Genomic DNA, 19,104 nt, shown 5'->3' on the forward strand with positions numbered 1-19,104 from the left:
AAAGTAAACCAAGTTAACAAGGTGAGGAAACCCGCACACCAAGTAATGGTAAAAGACACTCGACTGCCCCAGATAGTCAACCATCCACCCCCTCTCCAAACAGGAGGTGGAGAACTATCTCCTAGAAAGACTGCCGGTAGCGACCGGACGAAATAAGGGTCGCCCCCTACTCGTGGCCCTGCACACCGAAATGACTTGCTGCCCTGCAATGACTGATTGAATCCGCCGAGTTCCGTCCAGACCAACAGCCATTTCACGGAAATAAAACCGGTCAAACATGTGTCGACCTTTCCAAAACCCTGCACTCATGACCTTGAAAATGTCAAAAAATCATGGAAATTAAGGGAAGCAGAAATCGCCCGAATCTCATGAGGTCGAATGGAGAAATTCCGCAGAACATGATCACCCGCCTTCTCAGATGCCAGTTTGATGGTTGCAGCAATCCATCTCGACAAAGCATTCTTCGTAATGTCTCCTGGTTGGCGAGTGAAAGAGATAAAGAGTCTCTTCGTGTTTTGCTGGAGAATAGAATTTCAAAGCCCGCACAGGACAAAGAAGTCTATCAGAATTATCCGCAGATAAACATTGAATGATGGCCGGAGGAAACTCTTCCCCTGGCACCTGGTTCTTAGCCACGAAAACAGGATCAGTACATAATGCAACTGACCCGTCCGTATTGTAATTCACCAAATCATGCAAAAAAGCATGAATCTCACTAATACGACGGCAAGCCGCTAGTGAGACCAGAAACAAAGTTTTCCACGTCAAATGACGAAGACTGGCGAATTTCAAAGGCTCGTAGGGCTTGCCTTTGAGTGCATGAAGAACCAGAAAAACATTCCATTTAGGCAAAATGGAAGGCTTCTCAACCGTGTTTTGCAATGACTTAAGCAAGTCATGCAAAACGAGATTCGTTGAGAAATCTTGACATCCACACTGCCTCAGAGTACTGAAAATGGACGACCGGTGACTTCTCACTGTTTGAACCTTCTGCTGTCTTTCTTGGACAAGAGCCAGAAAGTACTCAGCTAAGTCATTAACAGTAGGCGACAAAGAATCCACGTCCCTCTCAGTCGCCCAACGAACCCAAGCGCGCCAGTGACACTGGTAGACCCTCTCCGTAGACTGGCACTTCGAAGAGGAGACGAGCTCAGCAACCCGTTTAGAAAGCCTCGGTTTCTGAGGGAAACCCCGACAACCGCCACGCGTGAAGTCGGAAAACCTCCGGCTTCGGATGCCACTCTGTCCGACGCATTCTCTGACTGAGCAGATTGGGTATCAACGGCAACCGCACCGGCTCCTGCACTAAAATTGACAGGAGCACTTTGCTCCACCAGAAGACGTTGCACCAACGTCGTGAAATTGTGAAGTCGCGAATCCGTCGGAAGAACGGACGCCTCCACCAGGTTGAAAACCACCCCGAGATAAGTGAAAACCTGCGTTGGCACTAATTCCGACTTGACCCAATTGGGAATAAACCCCAATCGGAGAATCATGTCGATCATGAACTCCACGCCCACGAGACATGCCGTCTGTGACGCCGCCGAAATTAATCAGTTGTCCAGGTAATTGTGCATCCGTATACCCAACAGATGTACACGCCCCACCACTGCCTTTACTACCCGAGTAAAGACGTGAGGGCTTGTGGCCAATCCGAACGGCAGAACTTGAAACTTGTAAGCTCTGCCGTCGTAGAGGAACCGCAAGTACTTCAAAAAATCCCGATGGATTGGAACATGTAGGTAAGAGTCCTTCAAATCGATGGACACCGCCCATTCCCCCACCCGAAGCAAAGCGCGAACAGACTGAACCGTCTCCATCTTCATAGATGGAATAACGACGTAAGAATTCAGCGGCTTCAGGTTTAGAATTAGTCGCCACTCGCCATTCTTCTTCTGGGTGAAGAACAGATGGGAATAAAATCCCGGAGTGCCCAAATCTACCTCCTGGATGGCTTTTTTGTCGAGAAACTCGACAACCATCTTCTCCACCAGTACTCGTTTGTCGACAGACGGTAATGCAGGTAACTGGGGGGAGGACGTCAGTGGAGGGGGTGATGAAAACGGAATTCTGTATCCGTTGTGGACAACTGACAAAACCCATGGGTCCAGATCTGGCAGTTCGCACCAACTTTGAACAAAATGGCGCAATCTGCACCCCACAGGAAGATCTGCTAATGGAACCTCCATAAGCAGATGTCGATTGTCCACGCACCCTCATCCCGGCTGCTTCCCACCCCTGGGCGCCTTGCCCCGAGCGGAACCACGAAAACATGCCGGCTTCCCCCGAAAACGTCCCTGTTTCGATGAACCACGGACATTACCCGACTGCACGCCCGAATCAGACACCACAGGGATCTGATACCTGTCAAGAAAAGTCGATTTCTTAACAGGTGGAGACTTAAAAGTAGACGCCGCCTGGCGCTTACGAGCAGTTCGGGACTGAGCAGCAGGGACGAATTTCTCCGCTTCTTGGTCCATGACCAAGTTAAAATTGGTCCCAAAAATTAAGGTTTCCCTTACTGAGCGACTACGAAAGTAGGTTTTAACCACACCCGTCGCTCTCAGTCCCGCCAGGTAGTGATCCCGACACAGAAGTAGACTGTTGGCAAGACGCGATGAGAGGCTTTAGAAGCCCCCAACAAACAACCCTTAGCCATCGGCAGAAGACCCGTGACTGCTTTATCTAACACAAATAGGAACGTACCTAAATGATTATTGACTTGAAAAAGAAGTTTAAATAACCTCTCCAAAGTCTCTAAATCCGTGAGTGGCACACTGACATTAGGAGATGGGTGGCAGTCTGCCTTCACCCTAGCGGAAACGACCGCTGGATGTGAAAGGAAGGAAGCTCCCAATGTCTTATACGAAGACATGGACAAAACCTTCGCCGGAAACTCTTCCACCACTGCCCCCAAAATACGATCACTACCCGCAATCAAAGCATCAATCTCCGCAAGAGATTCATGCGCCTCGTGCGCTAATGGCAAGCCGAAATCCTGCCGCGGAGCATCCGTCGCTAAAGGCCGGTTTCCAAACGAAACACTCTTGTAAGACTGAACAGCCTCCTCCGACTGAATTGCATCTGCGCACACCAGTCGGACCTGTTCATAATCACCGTCTGGCGTACCATCGGCCAAATTGGGAATCTCATCGAGCACCGAACCTGGTGCCGACCCTTCCCCCGAACCACACACTGATTCGGAGGGAAAATCTTCTTCCGAAGAAGAAACCTTTTCAAACGACGCACCATGCGCTGACCGTAATGGAAACGAAACTGCATGGGCAGGACGATGCGGACCGGCCGAATCTGCAAACTGGTCCAACCCCGGTCTCGCTGGAAACCCCGGCAGTGGAGGCACTGGTGGAGGCGATTCCCCTAGCCAGGCCATGAAATTCTCAAAAAGAGAAACATAGTCCGTCCCTGAGGGCGACCCGAAACCATCGGACCCTGAACGAAACGTTCCGCCCACACAGTCGAGGGATAACGCCTGGAACCTCTACCCCTATCTGACAGGTCCGGATTGACCATCGGTGTAGACACAGGCGCACCCAAGAAAGCTGCAGTTTCCCTGATCTCTGCCGAAGCAGACAATGGGACTGGTGGTGTCGGTTGAACCGGACCGTCAGGAAATTTGTACACGTACGAATCCTGCAGCGAGTTCTGAACCCAACGTACCACGTGTGGATTAGCCAACCCAGTTGATGTAGCTGTACAGGCGCCCCAACAACAGAAGGGACGCCCACTGGTGTCGCACCCGAAACAATGCCACCCGGCTCTGTGCCCGAGACAACGTTGTGAGACTTCGTGATTTCGCCATGTGGCTCGATCACCGAAGTAGCGCCAAAAGACGCGTTGGCCGAAATGGCGCCCTCGGACGCCATGACCAACCCTGCACCAGAAATCTGGTGAGACAAACGGCGCCGCGAAGCGGACTTCATCCTAGAGCCAATCGACCCCTCCACAGAAGGACCGATAACCCTGCCCCCCGGGAGTCGGAACTGAGAGACACAGTCATTCCTTCCATGACTGCACTCCCTCCGACTGATGCCATCGTTACAACCGACCGGCCTCGGTGGCGTCGTGGCAGGCCATCGGTCTACAGGTTGGTAGGTACTGGGTTCGGATCCCAGTGGAGGCATGGGATTTTTAATCGAGATACCGACTCCAAACCCTGAGTGAGTGCTCCACAAGGCTCAATGGGTAGGTGTAAACCACTTGCACCGACCAGTGATCCATAACTGGTTCAACAAAGGCCATGGTTTGTGCTATCCTGCCTGTGGGAAGCGCAAATAAAAGATCCCTTGCTGCCTGTCGTAAAAAGAGTAGCCTATGTGGCGACAGCGGGTTTCCTCTAAAAACAGTGTCAGAATGACCATATGTTTGACGTCCAATAGCCGATGATAAGATAAAAAATCAATGTGCTCTAGCGGCGTCGTTAAATAAAACAAACTTTACTCTTTTTTACTCGTTACAACCGTAACAGGCGCCGCCTCCACCGACGGAGGCAAAAGCAAATCCCCAGGTGGAACAGAGCCCGACCTGGAACAGCGCCCCCTCCGCGCCAAGCGGCGCTTCGGGTTTACTGGTATCACCATGAAGATGGCGAACAGACGAGGAGGCGCCCTTGTGCCTACCACTTGTCCGCGAGCTCTTTGAACTGGACACCGACTTGCCGACCGACGACAAATTGGTATGGAGCATGACCCCGGAGGTTGCCACTGTGCTCCGCCCATCCCGTTCACGTCTAATCATCCTCTTACGCTCGGCGTCTTTTGACAGCTTCTTAGCCTTCCCCCACGTGGAGGGGGACCAATTTACACAGATATGACACTGGCATTCAAAACAACAAGAACGACATAACAAATGCTGATCAAACTGGGGCAGTCGTTTAAGACAACCCCCCTCGGCACACACAACCAACCGGTTGGAGCCCGAGGAAGCCGTGTCAGACATTAACCCCCTGTGTAAATCACCCAAAAGACAAAATTACAAATTAATAAACAATTTAACAGTTTGACCATTTTTTTTACCACAGAACTCGAACACGACTGCAATGGAGGACTGCAGAATCAAAAACGAGGATATACGGTCTACCCATGCGCGGGTGTAGGTTATACATCCGGCAAGGGGAGATAATTCTGCAGTGGAGGTTATAACTCAGGGTCGTATAACGTTGTTGTGCTAGTACGGTAAGTTGAATAAGACTATGTATTATTGTTTTGAAATCTGTTATTCAATTTGAAGTCTGTATTTCAGTCTTGATGTCGTACACAACAAACATGCCAAGTTGAATTTCAGTTGACAGAAGAAAATGTCTTAAATTTGAATTACGTTAATATTCAACTGAAGAGTTCATTTTCAAAATGCAATATATGCCATTTTTAAAATGTTTAAGTTAGCATTGAAAGAATACTGATGTTAGTGTAACTCAGTGATATGACAACAGCTGCTATTAAAATCTATGTCCACTGAAGACGATCTTAAAACAGTGCTTCGTGTGATATTTAAACTACATCATGTTGTAGCAAAAACACATAAATGGATTTATCCTATAACTTACCTATGATATCCACGTCATAAACCCATGTGATAATTTACTTTTTTAACCAGGTTAATAATGATATGCAAATCTGCAAGGTCTCTAGGTAATTTGTTGCTGTGGATGGGTCATTTGCTTACAAGCCAACAAGACCAGTGTACCTGAGCATAACGTTTTCAAAGATTTGTTTAAAATGCGTGTCGTCAAACTAATCTGTGCTAATCGTGATGACGTCATATTACCGATGGCTGCGACTTTAGTACTGTGATTTACTAAAAAAGTAATCAGAATGTTATTTTAGAAGTGTTATAGGATAAATAGAATTTTCTACTCGACAAATACCGATTAACATAGACTCGGTTGATATTTTTCATATTAAAAAATACTCGTGACGAATCCTCTATATATTGCATTTTGGAAATGGATCTGTTTAATTCTAAAGTGAACTACAGCAAAACACCCCTATAATATAAGCAGTTGTTTAGTTGTTCTTGAGAAGGAAATAAAAATATTCCCACCATAAATAAGCTCAAATGTAAACTAATAAAACTGACCTTGACTTTCCCAGATGAGTATTTTGTGACGATGGCTTTGATTCGGCTGATCTCGGCGCTGGGATCGCCAATCTTCGGATCCCCGTTAGTGAGGATGAGAACCTGTCTCATCAACGTCGCTTTGGCATTCACCAGGTTCAGCAGTTCCATACACAGCTCTTCATTACGATTCAGCTGTGATAAACACAGAAGAGAAAGTGATATTAGAATACTCAGGAATACATGTCTATACAGTGAGGCCTCAATACAACGACCATGTTCATCCATGAGTCACTTTGTCATAATATTTAATTCACCTTTGTAGCTAATTTGTCATGAGTTATCTCCCTTGACATAAGAAAAAATGTTGCTTACCGTAATAGTTATGATATTCATATTATAACACAAGACTCAAAAGCATTTAAATAATTAATGCAGTTATTATCAAAAACAACAAATACATGTACATGTATATGTAATAAAAATAGTTTTTATAAAGCATTATTAAATCTGTTAATCACTGGTAAAGACATCTATGACTGGTATCTGGTTCTATCCTGCACAGTGGCGTGTCTGTGAGCATTATTAAATCTGTTAATCACTGGTAAAGACATCTATGACTGGTATCTGGTTCTATCCTGTACAGTGGCGTGTCTGTGAGCATTATTAAATCTGTTAATCACTGGTAAAGACATCTATGACTGGTATCTGGTTCTATCCTGCACAGTCGCGTGTCTGTGAGCATTATTAAATCTGTTAATCACTGGTAAAGACATCTATGACTGGTATCTGGTTCTATCCTGCACATTTAGAAATCGCCATAAAACTAGAAGTCATACATGTATGTATTTGTTTAAAGTTAACTGTTAATTGAATGACTAAAGGGTTATTTTCAAAAGCAGGTTTAGTAAACATCAGTAATTCAGACATCAAGTGACACTGTCTGCTCCCAACGAGATCAAGGATACAAAGTGGCACATGTACTGCTCACGACGAGATCAAGATTTCAAAGTGGCACATGTACTGCTCACGATGAGATCAAGGGTACAAAGTGGCACATGTACTGCTCACAACAAGATCAAGGATACAAAGTGGCACATGTACTGCTCACAAGATCAAGGATACAAAGTGGCACATGTACTGCTCTCGATAAGATCGAGGATACAAAGTGGCACATGTACTGCTCACGTTGTGATTGAGGATACAAAGTGGCACATGTACTGCTCACGACGAGATCGAGGATACAAAGTGGCACACATACTGTTCACTTTGGTTGTTGGCAGTGCCCTATTCGAACCATTACAGCAGCCTTGATTATATAATGTCATTGTAAAGAGCTATTTTCACAAGTCAGGTGTATGCTTGGTCATAATTTGCCCTTTCACTGCCGGTGATGTACGCTATTTCCAACAACTTTTTGTCAGATAATGTAAATGTAGTAATGACGGGCATTGTAATGAATATTACAGAACTTTCTTTACAAAAACCAGGATTACTTACTTTAAAGACTACCAGCTAACTAAAATAAAGAGATTCTTACTTCTTTTTTATGTTTGTTAGTAAGAGCGAGGTAATTTAAAAAAAAACAGGATTACTTACTTTAAAGGCTACCAGCTAACTAAAATAAACTGATTCTTACTTCTTTTTTATGTTCGTTAGTCAGAGCGAGGTAATTAGTCTTGAGAACGACGTATTCGTCGGCCAGTTCCTTCCTGTCTCGCTCCATCTCGGTCAGCCTCTCTTGACAGCCCTTCATTGCCTTCTGAGCTTTCTCCTTCTCAGCCTCCGCCTCCATCAACGAGTTCTCCGTCATGATTATCTGCATTGGAAAATCACTCATCACACAGTCATACAAACAACAAACAAAGTGTGTTTTATTTAACGACAACACTAGAGCACATTGATTTAAAGAGGAAACCTGCTACATTTTTCCATTAGTAACAAGGGATCTATTATATGAACCATCGCACAAACAGAATAACACATACCACAGCCTTTGATATACCAGTTATGGCGCACTGGCTGGAATGAGAAATAGTGCCACCGACATGGATCGATCCCAGACCGACTGCGCATCAAGCGAACTCTGTACCACTGGGCTTGGTCCTGCCCCCACACAATAATACAGTCTACTGTCCAGTGATATCATCTTCTGTACATAACCCAATCATACATTTGGCCAAGTAACAATAATACAGTCTACTGTCCAGTGATATCATCTTCTGTACATAACCCAATCATACATTTGGCCAAGTGAAAATAATACAGTCTACTGTCCAGTGATATCATCTTCTGTACATAACCCAATCATACATTTGGCCAAGTGAAAATAATACAGTCTACTGTCCAGTGATATCATCTTCTGTACATAACCCAATCATACATTTGGTCAAGTGAAAATAATACAGTCTACTGTCCAGTGATATCATCTTCTGTACATAACCCAATCATACATTTGGCCAAGTGAAAATAATACAGTCTACTGTCGAGTGATATCATCTTCTGTACATAACCCAATCATACATTTGGCCAAGTGAAAATAATACAGTCTACTGTCGAGTGATTTCATCTTCTGTACATAACCCAATCATACATTTGGCCAAGTCAAAATAATACAGTCTACTGTCCAGTGATATCATCTTCTGTACATAACCCAATCATACATTTGGCCAAGTGAAAATAATACAGTCTACTGTCCAGTGATATCATCTTCTGTACATAACCCAATCATACATTTGGCCAAGTAAAAATAATACAGTCTACTGTCCAGTGATATCATCTTCTGTACATAACCCAATCATACATTTGGCCAAGTGAAAATAAAAATACTTTTCAGCTGTTGCTTACCAAATTGCCAAATACGAATGAAAATTGAATTTGGCAAATTAATTTTATTACTAATTCACCAAAAACCTAATTAGAAAATTGTCTGTCATTTATAGATGTATACTGCCATTTTTGATGTTAGGCTAAATGAAACTTGAATTTGGTGACAGAAATAAAGAATTATCTTTAAACTCTGGCCTTCTACAGCTTGTACATGTTCTCTGACTTACTGTACCTTGTTGGTGAGTTCAAATTTCGTGGCCTCTGCTTCTTCTCTGATCTTGTTGTTGTCAATCTGCATCTCAACAAGACTCTGGGAGATCTAAACATGACAGATACATGTTAATCGCACCCTTCTTTTTGTCAATCTGCATCTCAACAAGACTCTGGGAGATCTAAACATGACAGATACATGTTAATCGCACCCTTCTTTTTGTCAATCTGCATCTCAACAAGACTCTGGGAGATCTAAACATGACAGATACATGTTAATCGCACCCTTCTTTTTGTCAATCTGCATCTCAACAAGACTCTGGGAGATCTAAACATGACAGATACATGTTAATCGCACCCTTCTTTTTGCTTTGTACACAATAAATATAACATATCCAATGGCAATCTTTTGATATGAAATACATGAAAAAAGCTATTTTAAAAATTATTTCATCTTTTTAGACTTAGTATTTTGTGCACAATTATGAAAAATAAAAACATACCAACCTGTAACCAGCATGCGTCTGCTCGTTATAGAAATTTTTACAAGGGGTCATGGTTAGTACACCAGTTTTTAGTTTAATGTGGCAAATTTAATAAAGCTAATGACATCAGTATTCCACTGACTTCACTTTGCATCTTACAATAACAATAAACTGGGTACATGATATTTCCGTTTTAAGAATGATGGAGAAAATCCAATGCAATATTGCTATTGAAATTATAATTTTTTTAAATTACCAATGCACTTGAATGTGTTTGAAGAAAATCTTATAATTTTTTTTTTTTACCATTTACGAAATATGGATTTGAAGTGTAATTACAGTGAGAAATGTTATATTGACTGTGTAGGAAGCAAAAACAAGGGTGCGATGAGTGACTGCAACAAGCAACTGTGATCACTCACCCTCCTGAAGACACCTCTGGGCAGAAGTGTGTGTGTACATTATACCTCTACAGTGGTGTGTCTGTGAACAATACAACTGTACAGTGGTGTGTCTGTGAACAATACAACTGTACAGTGGTGTGTCTGTGAACAATACAACTGTACAGTGGTGTGTCTGTGAACAATACAACTGTACAGTGGTGTATGTGAACATTATAACTGTACAGTGGTGTCTGTGAACAATAGAACTGTACAGTGGTGTCTGTGAACAATAGAACTGTACAGTGGTGTCTGTGAACAATACAACTGTACAGTGGTGTGTCTGTGAACAATATAACTGTACAGTGGTGTCTGTGAACAATATAACTGTACAGTGGCATGTGTAAACAATAGAACTGTACAGTGGCATGTGTAAACAATAGAACTGTACAGTGGCATGTGTAAACAATAGAACTGTACAGTGGTGTCTGTGAACAATATAACTGCACAGTGGTGTGTCTGTGAACAATATAACTGTACAGTGGTGTGTCTGTGAACATTATAACTGTGCAGTGGTGTCTGTGAACAATACAACTGTACAGTGTTGTGTCTATGAACAATATAACTGTACAGTGGTGTCTGTGAAAAATATAACTACAGTGGCGTGTCTGTGAACAATATAACTGTACAGTGGTGTGTCTGTGAACAATATAACTGTACAGTGGTATGTCTGTGAACAATATGACTGTACAGTGGCATGTCTGTGAACAATATGACTGTACAGTGGTGTGTCTGTGAACAATATAACTGTACAGAGGTGCGTGTGTGTGAACAACATAACTGTACAGTGGCGTGTCTGTGAACAATATAACTGTACAGTGGCGTGTCTGTGAACAATATAACTGTACAGTGGTGTGTCTGGGAACAATATAACTGTACAGTGGCGTGTCTGTGAACAATATAACTATACAGTGGTGTCTGTGAATAATATAACTGTACAGTGGTGTGTCTGTGAACAATATAACTGTACGGTGGTGTGTCTGTGAATAATATAACTGTACAGTGGTGTCTGTGAACAATATAACTGTACAGTGGTGTCTGTGAACAATAAAACTGTACAGTGGTGTGTCTGTGAATAATTTAACTGTACAGTGGTGTCTGTGAACAATATAACTGTACAGTGGTGTGTCTGTGAATAATATAACTGTACAGTGGTGTCTGTGAACAATATAACTGTACAGTGGTGTCTGTGAACAATAAAACTGTACAGTGGTGTCTGTGAACAATAACACTGTACAGTGGCGTTTGTGAACACTATAACTACAGTGGCGTGTCTGTGAACAATATAACTGTACAGTGGTGTGTCTGTGAACAATATAACTGTACAGTGGTGTGTCTGTGAACAATATACTGTACAGTGGTGTGTCTGTGAATAATATAACTGTACAGTGGTGTCTGTGAACAATATAACTGTACAGTGGTGTCTGTGAACAATAAAACTGTACAGTGGTGCCTGTGAACAATAAAACTGTACAGTGGTGTCTGTGAACAATATAACTATACAGTGGTGTCTCTGTAAACAATATAACTGTAGAGTGGTCTCTGTGAACAATATAACTGTACAGTGGTGTGTCTGTGAATAATATAACTGTACAGTGGTGTCTGTGAACAATATAACTGTACAGTGGTGTCTGTGAACAATAAAACTGTACAGTGGTGTCTGTGAACAATAACACTGTACAGTGGCGTTTGTGAACACTATAACTGTACAGTGGCGTGTCTGTGAACAATATAACTGTACAGTGGTGTCTGTGAACAATATAACTGTACAGTGGTGTCTGTGAATAATATAACTGTACAGTGGTGTGTCTGTGAACAATATAACTGTACAGTGGTGTGTCTGTGAATAATATAACTGTACAGTGGTGTCTGTGAACAATATAACTGTACAGTGGTGTCTGTGAACAATAAAACTGTACAGTGGTGTCTGTGAACAATAAAACTGTACAGTGGTGTCTGTGAACAATATAACTATACAGTGGTGTCTCTGTAAACAATATAACTGTAGAGTGGTCTCTGTGAACAATATAACTGTACAGTGGTGTCTGTGAACAATAAAACTGTACAGTGGTGTGCCTGTGAACAATATAACTGTACAGTGGTGTGTCTGTGAACAAGATAACTTTACAATGGTGTATCTGTGAACAATATAACTGTACAGTGGTGTATGTGAACAATATAACTGTACAGTGGTATCTGTGAACAATATAACTGTACAATGGTGTGTCTGTGAACAATATAACTGTACAGTGGTATTTGTGAACAATATAACTGTACAGTGGTGTATGTGAACAATATAACTGTACAGTGGTATCTGTGAACAATATAACTGTACAATGGTGTGTCTGTGAACAATATAACTGTACAGTGGTATTTGTGAACAATATAACTGTACAATGGTGTGTCTGTAAACAATATAACTGTACAGTGGTGTCTGCAGGATATGACATTACCTTGAGTTTCTCCTCCTCGCTGAGTAGCAGCTGCTGTGAGAGGTCGGTCTTGGTGTTGGACAGTGTGCTGAACTTGTTCTGAATACTGTCCAGGCGGATCTGTAGCCGCTCATTCTGGTCCTTCAGCACCAGCTGTCAATACAAACATCACACACTTAAATAATGAACACACTACATTTCATTTAACAGAGATCTCAAGCTGTCAATACAAACATCTTATAGTTAAATAAGTATAGGCCAGAAGCAGGAGCCAAAATATAACGAGCACCTGGAAAAAATTAGTAGAAAGCTGAATTTTTCAGGAGAGCTCCAGAAAACCATACCTAGGCCAACTTCACAAAGTTCTGCAAATTCTACCCAGTGGCATTTTTAAATTCAAGATGGCCACCATTACATCAGAGAAAAATGGGAAAACTCCAAAAGCATCATAACTGCTCAACCACCGGCCTTAGAACAATGATTTTAATGTGTAAATTCATGTGTAAATGTGTGCTGAATCCAATGAAGCTACATGTATATACATTTGTCTTGAAGCTGAGTTAATTAGCATAAATCCAAAATGGCCACCAACAAGACTAATATTTGGCTCTGAAATCGAAATATTTGCATAACTTTATAACTATATACTACAGAAATATTATATTTGCATCTATATACTATAAAAGGGATTCCAATAAGCAATTAAAACCAACTTTTGACTACTCATAATTAGATTACATTAGCTTGAGTCTGGGAAGTCTAATCAGTTTCTGCATCAATAGCATGAGAATTTGTACAGTTGTGTCCACCACAAACAGTACACAAGAAGGTGCACTCCAACCCTGCTTTGTAACAGCCACACCATTTTCCTCCCCCCTTGTAAGCACAGGATATCATTTTCAGCATGTTCTCATGGAGCAACAGGCCTGTCAGTTTCGATTGAAAAAGCAGTCCCTCCATGTACTGCCATCCTCATTCACTTGGTGACAACTGTTTCCCCTGCCACTTCTGGACAGTATAGTATGCTAAAAAGCTATGCTATTTTGCAGCTACTGAAGTTGGAGGGAGTGATTCCAACTTAAAACCAGATGAAATTAAAGATGCTTTATGGACAGATCGAAAATACATGACATAACGATGCTTGTCCAGTGACTTCGATTTAACTGCTCGATATAGCTTTAGCAGAAATAACTCTCCAACACTTGCTATATCATCGTGAGTGCTGTTAGACTGAGAAAAAACACTCAAACAGTCCCAGTTGTCACCATTATCAACCTGTGCAAGAGCCTTCTTCTTCTCTTGATTGTAGAGGGCAGACACTGTATTACGCCTTGTGATTGCATGTACAGACACAACGTGTTATCTGATGTTGCTAAAAGCTGCTTGAATTTCACCTATACAGTATATTTGCAATGGATTGTGCCCAGAAAGCATATAGAGATCCATGTTTAAGGTGGCTTGTGCAGCCACCATCACCAGCAAAATAGTGTCAGTCGCCACAACAACAACAGGTGAATTTTGTGTTTGGGCAGTATCCATGGCAGTTGATGTAATCAACCAGTTAGCATCTGTGATGCTATGCTTCACAGTCAAACCTACTCATTCAAATTTTCCAATCAACTTTTTGATTAAGCGATCTTTATTTTTGCCATTTCCCAAAAAAGCCTTTTTAGATGTTGTGGTTTTCATTTCCAGATCAAAAACTATCAGCTAATGTGTTCTGCTGTGCTCGTCGCTGTTGTTCAGCAGATTTTGTTGAGGTTGCACTGCCATAGCCATCATACACTAACAGAGTCTGGCCCAAACTGATCAAGCACATATGATACATAGTGGTCACAGACTTGGTCATATTTGGCATCAGTAGACCAAGGCAAGCTTTGGAGGAGGTGACCTCCATTAAGGATGAAGTGTGCGTCATCAGGAAGTAGAAGGTGGACACTTACTTTCGACTTTAGGATGTTACCAAGAACACTCTTTGTGTTTTTCCTCATAATCCCTTTATTGAATAAGGGGGTGGCTGTTTGGCAAACTTGTGAAGGAGGTAAGCTTCCATCTCAGAACTATCCTTAATCACTAATGTCACCCTCATGAATAACAATGTGCTATTCACCTCCAACTCAACACCACGGAGAGTGATACGATTATTTTACCACTGACGCTGGTCACTCTGTTGTTTCTCTTCAACTTCATGTTGGTATACGTTTGCCCAGCAACAGCTGTATTAACACAATTCCCAGAAATGACACCACTTGCTACACAGATCAGCGAGTTATTGTGCTATCCATAGGAAAATGGAGAATGCACTTCCAGCCAATGGAGGAAGGTTTTATAGTCTATTCTATCTCGGGCTGTGCTACTGTCATGACAGTCCACATGCTTGTCAGAGGTGTTACTATGCACACCCATAAAGATTTCCAAGGCATCACAGCGAGGCATAACATGCACCCATTTGCTCAGTATGCTGTCTGTAATTCCTTGACCATGTGCCATACCTCCAGAGGTATTCAGCAATTACATCAAATCTTGTTCTATTGTTTGGTCACTGAAGTTTCCACTACAGAATTTATCTGTTCTTCAAATGGTAAAATAACCTCTCTTGGTGAAGACATAATACTGCTCAGCAGACATGATAGTCATCAACCCTTTCATCTGATCAAGGTAGAGATGGGCAGATATTGCATATGCAATATGACCAGCAGCATGGAACAAGGGGATCATTTCACTGATGACATGAAGATGTAAATCCCAATCCCCAATGCGCTCTGCTAGGATGAAACGCCTAATGAGGGACACTTGTTTGAAATATTCAACCCAAAGTATACCTGTTCTACTTTGAGTGGCGGCATTTTCCATCAGACTATCCATAATATGTGTGAGCTTTTTGACATATTCATCATTGTCCACAAAATCAGTGGGATATTGACCATCAAAATCCCCCAAGTCTAAAAACTATCTTATTGAGCTCTGGGAAAGACAATATCACATTTCAATGCCTTGATGTACAAGGCAGACCTGTCAACCCTCCCGGATTCCGCGGGAGTCTCCCGGTATTTGATCAAATCTCCTTTCACCTGTGCGGGAGACGGTTTTTCCTGTTAAATGATATTTTTGTAAGCATAAAAAAAAAATCGATCCTCTTTTGTCAAAATAACATAAGGGAAGTAACTCTACCTTTTTTTTCTCATTCGGAAAATGTCGACTACTTTTGGTTTCTGAGAATGTAACAGGCCGAATTGTCCCGACTGTTTAACCTTTGCCGAAGTGAGAATTGTGGGATAGCCTATTTAAATTGTTAAAAAAGCACATGGAGTTTATAAAATGACGTGTTATTATAATGTTTCTTGTCATCGTAATGGCTACGAAGCATGTTGCCGCTAATTCAACAGGCTGTGTATTGACATTCAGTGTTGCATATATATATATAAAAAAATTATCCAATTTAGTTCTAATAACACCTCTGAATTGTAAAATGTCTTCCCACTGGATTACATAATGCAACTATGACGAATCTGAACTGCCAGACTCCCGAGTTGACAGCGATATACACGATGCATGTTAAAATCACATGTCACAGCAAGACAACGAAAAGACCAATTAGCTGTATAAACATACTTGTGTCAGTTAATTTTGTATGTTTGTGCAGTAAAATGTTGGTTATACGGGTACTCTTCAAGAAATTATTTTTGTACAATTAAAAAAATGTTGTGTCTGACATCGACATAAAGTTACTCACGGAAATGGGTATAATTCCGGTATATTTCATGCGATGTCCGTAATGAGGTTTTACTTATGATTAATGAAAATACAATGTTTATTGCATCATTATAATGATTTTAAATAAGTACCACGCCACCGTTCCTCATTATAGTAACAACTGAATATTAATTTATAAGAATTATATAAATTTGTCTTTGGTACTTAGGTACACTAACCACAAATAATGTAACGCAACCTGTAAGTGTAAGGCTGTAAGTGTAATACCGTAAATGTACTAATTAAATTTTTTATTTCTTGTTCATGTTCTTAACATTTTTGGATAAAATATTATAATTTTTTGAAATATGTATTAAATCATAATAATATTAAAACTTTAAAAAAAAAAAAAAAAAAAAAAGGTCTAAGGTTAAGAAGTATATATGACATTATATAGTATTCATATAACTTATTGTAATAATGTTTTTTTTAAATCTTGCGATTTTGGGTTAAATTGTGTGAATTAAAAAAATCTCCTGCTTTTTCAACACACACCTGCTTTTTCTTCACTAAAGGTTGACAGGTCTGGTACAAGGGTTGGTCAAATGTGACAGGACAAACACCAAGTGAATGCTTTTCGGACAACTTTTGTGCAAAACACAAAGCAGAATAGATAGTTTTAGGTTGAGATAAATCCTGATTAACGAATGGCAACATCTGAATCTGACTTTTCTCATGATTATCTACCATCACAGCACATTGCATGAAGCCACACCATAATGGACATTGTAAAACAGGGATGCCAAATGAGAAACTTGCTAACCAGATACTATCCAAGCATTTGGACACTTTCAGGAGAGGTGGGTTTGGTTTGGAAGGTTCAAGGGGCACAATCATGATAGATTTCAATCCTGGGGCAGTAGGCTTTTTGTACACTTTGATTTGTATTTTTTCGAGTTTGACATGTTTGGATAATAGTCATGACTTTCTGAGTTGACCAAGGAATGGCAGGCTGGTCTACTTTCTCACCTGTAGGGGTAACACATGCAATACCACCAAGAATGTGCGAAGTTCCCTGATCTGTAAGGGTTCTAACATTGATGTCAGTATTATTAAATATAAAATTTACAAGATCACCCTCAATATCATACAACTGCTCATCTGTAAGAAATGCATCATACAGATGCTGAACCTCTGTAATCATCTGCAAATGACAAGCTACTCAACATATCAGCCAGTTCTCGAGATTCATAAAAGTTGGGGTCTATCTTCTTCATTTGTAGTATTAGGAAACAAAGTGTAAATGCCATTTAGCTGATGCTATGCATATTTCCATATTTGTCCTTATATGTGTTGGCGGCCATTTTGTTTATTGAAACTTAAATAGAAAAATACCAGCCAATCGATCAGAAGGTACTCCTACAATGCTAAAAGGGTAAGTTATTGTTGCCCAATAAATAACTGATAGTGAAATTAGTAACATATTTAGTCCACTGGTCAAATAATGTTATAAAACAAGAAAAAAAACATTGATACGCAAGGTCAAAATTCACTTGCACGGTCATAATTCACACACATATTTGCACCCATTAGATTCAGCACACTCCAAACATGGATTTACACATTAAAATCATTGTTCTGAAAGCCTGTGGTTGAGCAGTTATGATGCTTTTGGAGTTTTCCCATTTATCGCTGATGGTAATGGTGGCCATCTTGAATTTTTTAAAATGCCACTGGGTAGAATTTGCAAAACTTTGTGACTGATACCAACTGATACACTCTGAAACAAACTGTGGGTACAAACATGACACTTAAAATACTAACACAATCTCAATGACTGGAGTACAAGCTTCAGTTACAAACATCATCTGTGTTAATACATCCAGGTAACAAGCTCTGGACAGTAAATGTTGTAGATAACCACACACATGGGAAATTCAATATATTTAAAATATATGTATATTTTAAAATCCAGTTACATAAAACCAACTTTTGTGATTTCATCAACAAATGTTTAGCCAAAGTGAATATCTTTTTCAAATAAATTGAGGAGAATAAAAGTTCATTAAATATTCTAATTCTAAAATATCTTCTTCATATGCAATTTCAATTCTTAATTGACAAGCTGGAGTAAGTCACTGAAAAGCTTATACCAGTACATGCAAGTTTTGTTTTGAATAATTATTTAATAAAATCTACTAATGCTAGCCTCAAACTACCAACTGCTAGCCTCAAACTACCAACTGCCAGCCTCAAACTACCAACTGCCAGCGTCAAACTACCAACTGCCAGCACAAAGTTGGCCAACCTTCTGCTATCACAATTTCTATGACTGTCCAGTTGCTAGTCTAAGTGCTCTTACAATTCAATTCTCATTGTATAACCCATTAGTTGTTAATCTGACTGCAATGTCGAGAGTTGTGGAAATGACAACACAACCGTCAAATTGGCCAACTTTGTTGCAACAGTTGACAGTCTGAGCCTAGTATTACACAGCCACAGATCATTTTACTATATTCGCAAATAATTAGATAAATGTATTACATGTAGCCCTACGTGATGACATTTTTCAATGGTTCTTTATCCCAGGTTTTACTGTATGTAAATTCAACACTGGTCAAGTGAACATATTTACATTTTCTGTTTGCAGTCTCTTGATTTCCTCATGGGCATTGCCAAGATGTGACGCCACTGAGGAGGCTGCCATGGTGGTGGGGCCGATCCCAAGCTGGTGCTGCAGATCTATGGTTTTAGCTCGGTGCTGGATCAGGAGACCCTGAAAAACACAAATCACCAGAAAACAGAATACATGGATTACTGGTATATCCATAATTAGATCTTGTGTGAGACCATGCACAATTACATTTTTACAAGTGCACAAACAGTACTCATTTTGCTAGCTCTTTTCCTAATAAAAGTGTACATTAAAATACAATTTTT

At 40.8% G+C, this 19,104-nt stretch overlaps 1 protein-coding gene across 2 annotated transcripts in view; it reads right to left on the reverse strand.

Moving 5' to 3' along the window:
* Positions 1–19,104, reverse strand: part of LOC121375359 (coiled-coil domain-containing protein 78-like) — a 51,335-nt gene that overhangs the window by 12,356 nt on the left and 19,875 nt on the right. For both annotated transcript variants that reach the window (XM_041502774.1, XM_041502775.1), the window contains exons 8-12: positions 18,800–18,940; positions 12,493–12,624; positions 9,137–9,223; positions 7,715–7,894; positions 6,097–6,270 (exon numbers count right to left, since the gene is read on the reverse strand). In XM_041502774.1, coding sequence (XP_041358708.1) covers positions 6,097–6,270; positions 7,715–7,894; positions 9,137–9,223; positions 12,493–12,624; positions 18,800–18,940 — 714 coding nt within the window. The remainder of the gene's footprint in view (positions 1–6,096; positions 6,271–7,714; positions 7,895–9,136; positions 9,224–12,492; positions 12,625–18,799; positions 18,941–19,104) is intronic.

The sequence above is a fragment of the Gigantopelta aegis genome, chromosome 6 (genome assembly GCF_016097555.1).
Source record: "Gigantopelta aegis isolate Gae_Host chromosome 6, Gae_host_genome, whole genome shotgun sequence".
NCBI classification, from domain to species: domain Eukaryota; kingdom Metazoa; phylum Mollusca; class Gastropoda; order Neomphalida; family Peltospiridae; genus Gigantopelta; species Gigantopelta aegis.